General features: G+C 45.1%; 1 protein-coding gene across 5 annotated transcripts in view; it reads left to right on the top strand.

The window, feature by feature from the left end:
- FGFRL1 (fibroblast growth factor receptor like 1) overlaps positions 1-13,104 on the top strand; it is a 184,359-nt gene that overhangs the window by 74,600 nt on the left and 96,655 nt on the right. For all 5 annotated transcript variants that reach the window (XM_068943658.1, XM_068943659.1, XM_068943660.1 and 2 more), the window contains one exon: positions 11,753-12,025. In XM_068943658.1, the coding sequence (XP_068799759.1) occupies positions 11,753-12,025 (273 nt within the window). The remainder of the gene's footprint in view (positions 1-11,752; positions 12,026-13,104) is intronic.

Here is a 13,104-nt window from a genome sequence, read left to right as displayed (position 1 = left end):
TTCCAGTCTTTCCCCAATATGGGTAGTTTGGGGAATTCAAACTGCTTTATATTTTACATCTTTATTTTTAATAGTTCAGCTTAGGCAGACTACACCCACACTTACGTGCTGTTTTGTTCGGCCAGAGCCGTTCCGCTCTGGTAGCAATAGGGGTACAGGAAAACTATCTTCCTCCAGATGAGGTGCAACAGCTTCTGAGCAGCAAGAGGTGCAGCGCAGCCTCAGCCCTGCCAGAAGAAATGCACTGATTTTGTCTGTTGTTAAAGCTAAGCTATCCTGGGCACAAGACAAGGGGGTGTGATCAGATCTAGCAAGCCTAACAGAACGACGAGTCTTTCCTAGTTCAGACTGTACCAAAGATAGCCCAAGTTTTAGTGACCAGAACTGGGAATTGAGCAAGTGTTGCCGCATGTTTTAACAGTGTGTTGTGGTACTGGACATGATGCATTTGTGGTACAGGATATGATCCACTTGAATGATCCATCCGAAGAAAAATTTACCTGCTTTCCTTTGGGCATGGACTGGAGCTGAGACAGCTTCCTGTATGAGAACTGATGGAAAAACAGTCTTGAGATGTGAAGGCTTCATATGTTACGAAGTCCTGGCTCCTGGCAATATCATGCTTCGGTTGCGTGTGCTTCAACACCTGGCGAGTAGGGAACCAGATGTGAATGCTATAAAAACACATCAATGGTTTCCCTTTTTTTGTATGCTGTAGACTCGGCATCTCTTGAGTTTAAATGTATGTCTTCACTAAATGAACGTATGTGAACACTTTCTTTTAAATTGCATTTAAGTATTTCCCCCTTATGAAAGACATGTAGAGGTGTGTCTACATTAGCTCATAGAGTGGCACCACAGAAACAGATCTTTCAAGAGAAATATTTGCATTACCAGAGACTCAGCTAGCAACTGCTGGCCGTGTCTGCGTTAGCAAAGGGTGGGACTGGCAAGAGTGGCTCTGTAAAGCGAAGCATTTGGTGCTGAGGCCCTGACACCCCCTTTTTGGGGGGGGTCCCTTCAGAGTAGCCCTGTGGCCTGAACTCCCATTTGAACACCTTGCAGCTGTATTTCATACGGAAGAAACTCCAAAACTACTTGTGAGGTGAACTAAAGTAGAATTTGTGGGGATCATAGGAGGTTTCACTTTAAAAGCACCCCCCCCCCCCAACAAACCCTAAAACATTAATGGAGGCACAGCTTCTGGTAGGCCCTTATAATGACGGTTTAATTTGGAGAGGGTCACATTGCTCTGAGCACTTCCATCAGATGCAGCATAGATGGGAGGTTTTGGTAGGATAAAGTATGAATGGATTGCGGGCAGGTTTTCAAAACGCTGCTGTCTTAGAAGGAGCCAGAAGGTCAGCTTTGGTTTGCATTTTTTCTTTTGGAGCAAGACAAGCATTTTTTTTTTCCTGATCTTGTGAAATTTGAAAACTGATGTCATGTTTTTGTGACGCAGCAATCCATTAAAAAAAAAAAAAAACACCGTTGCTTAATCAGTGCACTTTCAAAATACCAGTTTTCTTGCTTATATGCCTTTCGTTGTAATTAGCTTAAAATTCTGAAGCAAAAGATATCTCAAACTGGAAAATGGGAAGCGTGAAACAGGAATCTCCACAAATATTGGTTCTTGACAAAAACACGATTTCCTGATGGAAAAAGCGTTTCTGCAAACACTCCCTGCCAAGTCTGATCTGCAGTGATTCAGCTAGAATTGCCTTTCTGTTTTAGAGCAGCCTCCGAAAATATCTTCAGTTCCTAAATACCATGGTGTTTATCTCTTTGTGGTCACCAACAAACAGTTGTTACTGCGTTTTTGTGGTGACCAAACTTAGAAGCCCCTTCTGACGGGGGCCCAGCAAGCGGAGGGCTGCGAGCAGCCTCTCCATGTAGGGAGCCACAATGGATTTCCCAGCAGCAAAAGGCTTGTGGATATTTTGGCAGCGTCTCTGCTTTGAGATACTGATTGCTCAAGCCTGTTTGGTGCGAGTCCTTAATGCTCTAATTACACCTTTTCCACGGTGGGTGTTGGGAAAGGCCACTGGGTACCAGTGCTGGATGGAAGCATCGAGTCTTCTCCAGCTTCAGCCCTTGAAGAAGAGATTTTGAGGAAAAACAATATGCAAAACTGGATATTGGAAATACCAGTATTAGAAAACCAATATACCGTATGGATACAAATGCAAAAGGACCCCGTGTTGATATACTGCAGAAGGCTCACCACTGAGTCTATCAGGAAGGCGAAGCAGCTATTTTCAGATCTTCACTCCCATCATGCCTGAATATGGCACAGAGTCAACCCTCGTGGTTTCTGTTTCCCTGCAGACATAAACAGTGACACTTACAATTTCCTGCTTGTACAGCTCGCATAGAAATGTCTGTCTATAAGGGAAATGGCTAATTACTTATTAAACCTTGTACTATGCTTAGGCTCGGATAAATACAGACCAGCAAAGTTCAAGGGGAATCTGTGTCACCAAGCATGAACCTGAGCATCCTATTTTGTAGGAGCTATTCAAATAAAAGGATTAGGTGACAGGGAACTGCACATACACAGGGGCGCAAATCAGGGAGCAGAGTGTATTGTAAAGGCTCAGAAGTAAATGCCTTTCTTTGAAGCCTCAGGTTTTGGGATACGATTGCAACTGGTGGCTCGCAGGGGAATTTTGTTACAAAATGAGTGAATTAAACTGAGATTTCTGGAGTGTCTAGTTTGTTTTGCTAAAAGTCTTGGAGTTGGTGGGAGATTTGGCTGGGAAATCCACTGGGCTCATGAAGCAGGATTTACATAGCTGGGAAGCAGTTGGAAGGGCAGAGCACAATCGCATTTATGTTAAATTTGGCATAGATTAACCCCAGCAGCTCAGTCAGGCCTGCCTTCCTGGATTGTTTCCCGGAGATTATGGGAAGCAAACAAACTCCTCGTGGTAGCAGACGTGGTACCACAGTGACTTGTGATGGGGACGCTGGGGCTTTGGGATGGGTTTGGTGAGCACAGGTTTGAGCTATTAGGCAGGATTTTCAAATGAATTCTGGATCCTCCTGCCTTGCTCAAGCCAGGGGGCTTCTGGTTAGGCAGTTTTAGGTGATTTGTCCTGCCTGGAAACAGGAGGCTAAAAAAAGCCTTTAATTTCAGAACCTTGAAAAGATATTTTTAGGAAAAGCAAATTAAGAATGTCATTATTCGGATCAGTTTGTCTTCTTGGATAGGAAAGAGAAGGGTAAATAGGGGGGTATGTGCGCCTAGGCATCCTTGTCATATTTGTCTCTTCTCTAAAGAAAGCTTTCTGGTCATCCACTGCATCTGAAGCTTCCCTGTCAGTATAATTTTAGCCTCCGAGTAAAAAGTTAGTCTTCTCTCTTGGACCGTACTAAGCCCACTGGCAGCACTTTAGAAACAATAAATAATACCTTTTTGTCCATAGAATAAGCAGTCTGTTTCTTGAAAAGTTATTGGAAGTAATCCTAACTCTCCTTTGTGTTTGCTACCTCAAGACCTAAGGGATAAAGTTACTGTCTTTTGCTGCTGAAAAAATATTCAGCAACACTTGAAATTGAATGTCACCCATGCACATTTAATTTAATAAGATGGTAATTTCATGTTAAATAAATACCAACTGATTATTGAAAGCATATGCTCAAAGGATTTAAAAACCATGTAAGAGATATGTATCTCATCTACTATTGTTGAACTGTAATAAATCTATGCAATAACCAAGTGCCAATTGTTTAACATACAATAGCTATTTTATTAAATCGCAGTGAAATGTGTATGCAGGGCACTTCATTAAATGGAACATGTTCCCAAATATTCTATTTTTTCTTATTTTTGGAACTTCCAGAGTAGAAAATTTACTGGCAGCCTTCACCCAAGGGGCCAGTTATTACTCATGTAAAAATATGGCAAGCACTTCTTGTGCTATCAATAAATATCCATTTGCTGGGAAAGCAGCTCCTGCCACAGGGGCAGAGAAGAGAGAGAAAATATGTCACTTTACTTGGTGTAAAATGAATCTGCCAAGCTGTTATCTCCATCGCTTTGCTGGGCTCAGCTTTGTAGTCCTAGCCTAGAACTTGCTCTTGCAAGTTGTCCACTAGTCCCAAAGCTGAGTTGGGCTAGTCATGGGGGCTGGTCCGCAAATACTCGTGGTGTTTTTGTGTTCCTCTCTAAAAGTCTTCTGAGTGTTCTCTTTGCTCGGCAGAGATGCGATTGATTGCTTTGATAAGCACTGTTTTGGTCTGTGGGTTCCTCGGTTGCCAAGCCAAGAAGGACCCATTAGCTCATCTAATCTGATCTCTTTCCGTCACATACCAAAGTGTTTGGCCCAGTTGCCCCTACACTGACTCCTACTTTATTTGGCTAACGCATACCTTTCAGAAAAGCAGCCTGTCTTGTTTTGAAAATATGAGAAGCTGTTGAACACACCACTCCTTCGAACTGCTTATTCCAATAGTTAATTGTATACACGGGCAAAGCATTCATCCTTTTATCTCTGTCAAAAAACGCATTCTTATCAACTCTGTTCTCCATGCATATTCTGTGTTGTAATCAACTCTGTTGTCCATATATATGCTGTGCAGAGAGCCAACACTAGCCTTTGAGGAGCACCTACTCGTGTCCATTGAAGCTCTTGCCATCGTTGCGTTGTAAACTCTTTGGCGAGGGCATTGCCTTTGGGTGGGTGTTTGTCTAGCCCCCCAACATAGCAAGGCCTCGAATGCCAATACAAACAGCAGTACTGACGATGTGCAGAGAGTGTAAGAAATGCATAGACCTCATGTTGATCTGGCGGGGAGGATTATACTTCGCCCTACTGAGCATAGCAATTGTCCAGCCCAGCTTCCTGGCGATGGACTCCCAAAGTCAACCAACTCAGGAAGCGAGTGTAAAACATGGCTTTTAGACGGCTGTTTCCAGCCTTCCACCTTAATTCTGAAGTGTGGGGGAACTGAGAAAAATCACCTTTAGTGTGGGCCACCCTTGTACTAAGGGTATTTGAAGATCAGGGTTTACAGTGATGGGTAGGGTGAAAGTAAAGAACCAAATAAAGCTGCCTAGTGTTTGCCTGAGAGACCGTGTTCGCATTGAGCGAGTGTTTTGGTTAATGGCTATCGTCTAACTCCTTTGTGGCACTGTAATAATAAAAGCTGTCTGTGTGTGGCTGTATTCTCCTCATGGACATGGACACCTATGCTCTGCGGGCACCACAGTCCCTGATGATAATTCTTTGCATGCGCTGATGGGTTGTTTGGGTGCTTCATGGTAAATGGCTTTGCTAATTTGCTAACACAGCACTTCAAAAGAAATCTTATCTTCATGGAAAGTGAATGTGTTTGGTATTAAATAATAAAATATACATAGCCCATGGGGCTCTTAAAACTTATTTAACTTCTTTATAAACTTTACAATACAGTATGTGGATATTATAAATTACTTTCCATTCCAAGAAACTGTCCGGGCTGGTTGACCTTCCTTGGAATTTCCTCTTTGTAATTATGTTTAATGTGTTAATAAAGTTCACTTTGAACTGTATCATGGCAAATGGTCTCCTAGGACATGGGTCAGTGCTGGTGTGTTCACCATATGTGAAGCTTGAAGCTAGCATGCAGTTTAGTTCGAAGAATAACACAGCTAAGTCCAAACAATTGTAGAAGCTAGTATCTCCTCCCCAGGTTAGCAGTAAAAGGGGTTCATGAAAAGTTAGGAATGTGGAGTGGGAAATCATTTAGCTTTCACTGCTAGGTGTTACTAAATTATAGCACTAGCTTCGAGTCACTATCAAAACACCATATATCTAGAGGGTTTTCACACAGAGCCATAAATCATGTTTACTACATGTATGAGTTGAACGAGTGCATGAACTTTGCAATGCAGTCCAGGAAAATATAATTACATGTGTGCATGTTTTTGACTGTGAGAAATGTGGACAGGAAGCTCCAGTCCGTTCCACTGTTGTGTCTTAAATATCTTTCTAGAAAGTGTTTTCGCTGCTTCCTGCAAATAGCCATTTATTAAAGCAAAGAGGCTTTCCTGGTTTTACGTGACTCCTTTTGCCAAGAAGGGGCAACCAGCAGCAGTTTCCAGGCACTTGAGGAGGTAAAGGAAAGAAATGCTTGCAAAGCAGTGTCAGCAGCAGAGCAGCAAGTGGGGCTTTTCTATGGTATAGGAGGGTAGAGAGCAGTATTGCAGGATATAAATTGAAAATTGCCCAGCTGTTCAGTAAGACAGGTGTAGGGTCTGTCTTTTATATAATGGAACAGAATGGAGATTCCAGTTGCTTGTATTCGTAAATGAGGCAAATAAATCTGCACACTTGTCTGCATATATAGGAGCCGAAATATTTAAAACAAATGAGGTGATCACAGCGCTTCCTTGTTAATGTTTGACTGGGCTTATATGATCTTGAGCAGAAAACTTGGCATCCGTCTGGGATTGTTGGTTTCTTTCTGGCTGTGCTTATATGTATTTGCAGATGGAAAAGTGGCGAGCAAGAAAATAACTCGGTGGAAAATGTAGGGTCTGGCTTGTTTAAATTATATTTTAAGCCTGATTGCACCCTGGCCCTTGGAACTCCAGGCATGATCCCTTCTAGCAACTAAAATGATTTGAATGTTACGGGGCAAAGTTATATTTAGTTTGTATTTGGAGAAAGAATAACAACCAGGCGCGGGGGGAGGCAGCTGCATTCTCTTCACTTCTTCCCGAGCCCCCTCCGCGGCTGTCCGACCCCACCCTTCACCCTAGGCCGAAATATTAAGAAATGACCCTCTCAAATTATTGGGCTGAGGACAAGAGGAACCGAAGGAGACCAGCCCCTGCTGCTTTTGTGTCGAGGTGGGGCTCCGTTTATCGTAATCATCGCTTCTGGTCTCACGGGCTGGGAAGTCAGCTGCACCGTCGTCTCCAGCACGGGGCGGTTTAACGGGGTATTTCTCAGCAGCGCCCTGTAGCTAGAGATCGGGCTTTGCGCAATGGAAGATTGCAAGAATGGGAGCAAAAAGCGGTTGTTGTTTTCTCTTCCTCTCTCCCCTCCAGCTATAAAAACATGTAAAAATCTGTATCTGCAATTTTGGAGGAATATATCTACCTGGGGCCTCAGGCTCGGCCGCTTTTCCCACATCCTGATGCAAGACGCTGCGGGGAAGTTTGCTCTGTCTCTAGCACCGTCTGTGCTTGCAGATTCTCCACACTTTGAAAGACTGATTTTTCAAGAAGCACTGCCTAATGGCAAACAAACGAAGGGGAATATGGAAGAGGGATCCCTCCCCAAGGATTTCTACCCAGGCCCCAAGAGCACCACTCTCTCCTGCTCTGTCTTGAGAGGACCCAGTCTGCAGCTTTGGCCCTTGGGGCAATTTTTGAGGGTCCTTTCAATAGCTAAGAGTAGTAGTAGCAGGACTAGGCCAGAAAGATGCCACTTATTAACATTAGAGAATCTATGTTGGTAGATACATGCATTCAGGATTTTAACAATATGCATGTTTGTCGGATTTCAGGTTTTAAAATAGTCCCTTATGGGGCTACTGCCTAGCTCTTAGGTTGCCCTGGTGCACAACCGGCAAGCAAGGCAAGAGCGGCACCGCAGCAAGCACCGATAGGGTAGTGCTCTCAAAATACATTAGATCATCAGCTCTGACCTGCTCTTCAAGGCTAGGAATGATGGGGCTGAGACACTGGCTGCGAACATACTGCTTGGACAGCAATTGCATCTGCTTTCTAAGGCTGCGTTTGAGCGCAGGGCAGCAGCCAGAGGCAGCCAGCGAGGGGAGGTTGGCAGTGCCCAGAGTTCAGCCCGTTTTTACCTCGCTTGCAGCTGTAGGTGAAGTGGCAGGTGGTTTCCTGGGAGTTTGCTGCTCGGAGCAGCTGGAGAAATGGATCCTGCTGCCAGGGCCACGGGCTGAGCTCCGGGCTCTGCTCCCGTGCCGCCGCGCTCAGCTGCGCGCACGCACGTGCCCCAGCCCTGCGGCAGGGAGCTGTGGGGGGACACCCGCAGTCCTTCACCTTGGGAAGCCCGCATGAATGAGGAGAGCTGCGAGAAGAAGTGTTTGGAGGAAAGAATACCTTGCGCGATGTAACACAGGGCAAAGGGATTAGGAGAAAAAGAGGGAATGTACTGAAGGAGGAAGGTGCATGGGTGGATGTGTGTGTAATATATAGGTATGTGTGACAGGCTTGCAAGTAGCTTGTCAAATGAGATGAGAAAGGACAGGGAGCCTTGGCTCAGCGAGCCAGTGTGATAGAGCGATGCTAGAAGGCAGCATCACCTAAAGGAGCAAGTCAGGCACCTCAGTACCACCGGTGCTACTGGAAAATGGGAGTGCTCAGCATCTTTTTTCTGCAGCACACAGTCCCTTGCAGGGCTGGCTGCCAGGCGGTAGTTCCCGAGCACGGTGAAATATTACTGTGGTGTCAGCCTGTCCCAGCTGAAGTGCCAAAGTGCTGGAGTGATGGAGGCTGGGGGCAGACTTTGGGATCTGCCTGAGTCAGAGGGGAGTCACAGCTTGTTCATTTAGCAGAGGATGGAGCTGTCATAAAGAAGCCTTGGAAGTTAAACAGGCCATGAGCAGTTCTGAGCATTTTCAGTGCACAAATTCAGAGGAGGGATATGTTTCTGCTCTCAGTGCACAGGGGTGTTCCTGAAGGGCTCTTTTTGCACAACATGCTTCCTCCTCTCCACTTCCTCCCCCCAAAATACTGACAGCACAAAGCAGCGAGATGTGCCAAAGTGTATCTTGACTTGAAAAGCATTCATCCGTCACTATCGCAGTCCTAAGGCAGGGCTTCAGCAAATATGTAGTGAAGTAAGACCCAGGAGATGCCTGGGTCTTGGAGATACAGAGATCTGTGATGATATCAACATTTGCTTCTGCCATAAGCATCTACAGGAGGTCCAACTCTCATTGGCTTGCCAGGGCCTCTGAAGCCTTTGGCGTACGCAGAGGGACTGATTCCAGCGAGAAAGTACTGCTTACTCAGAAAGTTATTAATATAAAGATGATGGGTAATAAAATGGGAATATTTACAGCCCCAAATGAACAGCAGCAACGTTTTAGCATCTGTGCCCTGGGATTGCACCTTACTGAGGAGTGCGTGCAGCTCTATCCAACAACATTCACAGCAGGGAAAAAAGTGAGGGGAATGTGTTATTCTTCATCCTGAGAAAGGCACTGGAGTGACTAGCAAACGGGGAGGGATCTGCAAAGGGCCCTGCTAGCATTTTTCTTTTCAAGCAGAAAGGCTCTGAGAAACGCTCCCTTTTCTAAATGCCAAAAAGGTCTACGAATAGATCCTGTGACAGAGAGTGATCCAGCAGTTCCTCAGAATGAAAGGTCAATCAAAGGAAAATGGCATTTAGGAGGACCAAGCTTATTGCTGACCCAACCACGTGACAGATCCAGAGGCAACTCCAGTGCCATTAGGAGAGCCGCTTGTGCAGCCTGCCCCAGCGAGGCACATGACGTGACTGGGAAACTATCTGATTCCTTCAGGTCTAAAAATTCGTCAGGAGTCAACCTGAATGTCGGAAGGAAAAGGGGTTTGAAGGAGCTGCAGCAGGGTTTCGAGGCTGGGAGGAGGGTGCTCTCTCTCCACTGTCCCTGCTTGCCCTGCACCAAACATTTTTCCCCAGCACTAATTATAGGTCTATTTTTGCCTTCTGAATACGTATTGAGTAGTATCCTGGCTCACAAGCAGATTGCAATGAAGCTACTCTTAAAGTTTGACTTGATTTGGTGGGGCACCAAGTCAGAAAGGACCTCTATGAGGGCTGACCCAGAATTTCAGCAAGGCTCTGAACTTATCTGAGTAAGGCACTATGCTAAATGGGTAAAAGTAGCAGAATTTGGGGCTGGATCCTCACCTGGTGTCAGTGAATTCTGCTTCTTCAAGCCTACACACACAATCCCTTTGGTGGGTGGATATTCTCTTTAAAAAATTCAGGAATGGGGCTTGCGTCAGATCAGCATTCAGAGAATCTTGGGATCATTGTCCAAATCTTTCCATCCGCAGAGCTGGCTGGACATCTCCCAAGGTGGAGAACATCAACAGCGTGGTTTGCAGGACTTTGAAAGTTCTGCCTAGGCAGACATTTTTCATAATGTTTTGCCAATTCCCTTGGGGCATAGGAAGGCACTGTTACCTGTGAAACTCCCTCTCCTGTAGGTCTGCAGAAAGTGTGCCAGGAATGTGTGGCAGATATCTTTGTCTAGGACTGACTTTTTCAGAATAAATGCTCTCAAGACCCCTACTTTGGGACTTCAGCAATTCATCAGAATCTGCGTCTGTCCAAACTAAACCTTTAACCAGGCTCTCACTTAAACTAATTCATGACTTTCAAGCTAGTTGCTAACCCTTTTCTCAGCTTGAGCAACACTTTTGTTCAGCAGCAAAGCCATGAAACTCATAGAAGCTGTTCAGCATGAGTAACTGAGACAGCAGCTCTGTAGTCATTCATGAGCTGGACTGTACGTACTGCCTTAGTCATGTTGGGGAATATTCAGGCAGATATTGAGATAATAGGAATTAGTCATGAAGAAGTGCAAATACGAGCTCCATAGCTTATCTCATGTGGGTCCAATCCTCTAAAACAGAACAGAAATATGATACCAAGAAGCAGTTTCAAATCCCACAGACTTCTTTTGGGGTTTGGGTACAACTCAGCGTCATCACTCCTTACCAAAAAGTTTTGGCCTTATGCAAGAGCAGGGCACTTATTGTCACACCCATTAACAGAGTATTCTGGGAAGAGCATTACTATTGCAGTTATAGTGGGGAACTTGTGCAATAGACTAATGAAAAAGAAGAAAGATGCAGGAAAAAGAAACTATTCTTCAACACTTCAGAGCTTTAGGAAGAAGTTCCAGGCTGAATTAGCTGGGACTGCTCCCGCTGTTGGAGTCTTTATCACTTCTTTTTCCTGAGTGTTGGCCTGTCCGAGTGTGTACCGTCACCATGTGGCAAACAGCGTGTTCACTCTGTGGCATTCCAGGGGCACTCTGTTTTGCATGAAATTATGACCTTTTAGAAAGAAAATGTTTGTCAGTCAGCTTAAACCAGCAGGATTGCCAGGACAACTTATGAAAATATCCTTTTTTGATACCTGCCATGTTAACCTCTCAAGCTGTGCTGTATCCTTCAGGGAAGTGTTACCCAATGAATGTCCAACAATTGTTCCGCTGCAGGCATATGCGTTTCAGATAAAGCCCACCTGGTGACTATTAAAGGGAATTGCTGTATATTTAACATGAAAGGGTTATAACTTTTTCTTTAGGGGATGACGGAGAAGGGAGTGTCTTGCTTTGCTTTGTTTTAAGTACCAGTGCTGCTCCTAATTTTGCCTTCAGGACTGGTGTTAAGTTTAAAACAAATACAGTTGTTTCACCAACTACAATCCAATAGTTTGGGTATCGGGCTCCTCCTTGCACTAGCAAAAGAGGGTACTTTGGAAAAGGAAGACAAAATCAGAGCCAGGCTTCCCTGGTAGGTTAGAGCTGCTGGTTCACATGAGTGGCTATTGAGGCCAAGGCTGCAGCTTCAGGTCTTGCACAGGCTAGTATCTCTTTTGATGTATCCCTCTGTAATCACTTGCGGTTTTAGCCTTGGTTGTAAGTGATTTGTAGTGAGCACCTTTTACAGTATCTCTGTATAGCATTTAATGTAGTAGTGGCCTGATTCATGGTTGGTCTTTAAATCAGTGCTCTCCTACTGAGAAAAGCAGTAACAACTCTTCCTCTTCCTATTCTTTCTTAGGCCCACCGAGGATTGCCGATAAAGTGATTCACCGTCAGTCTGTGAGATTAGGCAGGACCATCAAGCTCCTGTGTCCAGTGGAAGGCGACCCACCGCCTCTCACCATGTGGATGAAGGATGGGCGGACTATCCACAGCGGCTGGACGAGGTTCCGAATCCTTCAGCAAGGACTGAAAATCAAGGAAGTGGAAAGCGAAGATGCGGGAACATACATTTGCAAAGCCACCAATGGCTTTGGCAGCACCAATGTGAACTACACCCTCATTGTAATTGGTGAGTAGAGCTGGAGGAAAGCCAGGTCTCACCTGCTTTATGGGGAGAGGGTGAGTGTGATTTCTTTGTAGCTGTCAGTGACTGCAGATTTGCTTTGCTAATCATTTACCGACCTCCACTCTTAACTGGCCCATTCCAGTGTTTGAGGTTTGCCAGAGCTGGCTATGTTGCTGCACATCTTCTGCATTGCAGCCGGCTGCAGGCAGATAAGATTACACAGTGCCAAAGGTTACAAATAAACAGAAATGATGCAATAATCACTAGGGTACAGATCACAATGAATTCCACACAGGAAAGGCTGTGTGATAAGGGGAGGTCACACTGATCTTTATGTTTGCTGTTGGAACCGGATAGTTCTCAAAACAAATGTTAAGGCACCCATATGAAAATGCACAGCTGGGGGAATCCGTGTACTGAGCTTTTGCAAAGCGTGGTGTCTCCAGGATTAATAATATTTACGTTGAAACAAGACTGAGAGCTGGCATATGACCCAGGGATGCTCAGTTTGTGAGAAATCCCCTTGGCAGAGGCAGGATTTAAAAAGCTTCAGGAGTCGTCTTGGAAACATGGGTTCTTTGGCTGCGATATTGACTGACCCAGAAGTGCTTGTTTGGCCTAGAAAGCAAGTTTTGGGGTCACCTGTTGGGGTGAGTGATCCCGAGCTCCCCAAAGAACCTTCTGCTGTAATCTGAACCTTCTGGGTAATCGGAGAGTCTCCTGTTGTTGCTGCTATGGAAATGTGTTCGTTGCTCCTCAGCTGGGGAGGAAGAGTGGGGAAGAGTCTGGGTGAAATCTGAGTGCTGGAGAACATTGAAGGGGCCAAGGGAAAGGGTACAAAGTGGGATGAAATCAGGTATCTTGCTCACTCTGTTTCTTAATCAGCTCTTCCAGTACCTTCTCCATAAAGTTTGTTTCAGTTTGAAACAACTAAAAGCTTCTCACTGAGATCTGTGTTGCCTTGCTTGAATTCTGTCCAGTTTCCTCTTCGTCCTCCAACAGCAGCCCCGAGCGCCCTTTGTGCCAGAAAATGTACTAATGGCTCTTTGCCCCCAAAAGTCTCCGTGGAGAGGAAAAGTGCT

The sequence above is a fragment of the Struthio camelus genome, chromosome 4, assembly GCF_040807025.1.
Source record: "Struthio camelus isolate bStrCam1 chromosome 4, bStrCam1.hap1, whole genome shotgun sequence".
Classification (NCBI taxonomy): domain Eukaryota; kingdom Metazoa; phylum Chordata; class Aves; order Struthioniformes; family Struthionidae; genus Struthio; species Struthio camelus.
Note: the sequence above shows the minus strand (reverse complement) of the source record. Positions and strands in the feature narration are given on the sequence as shown.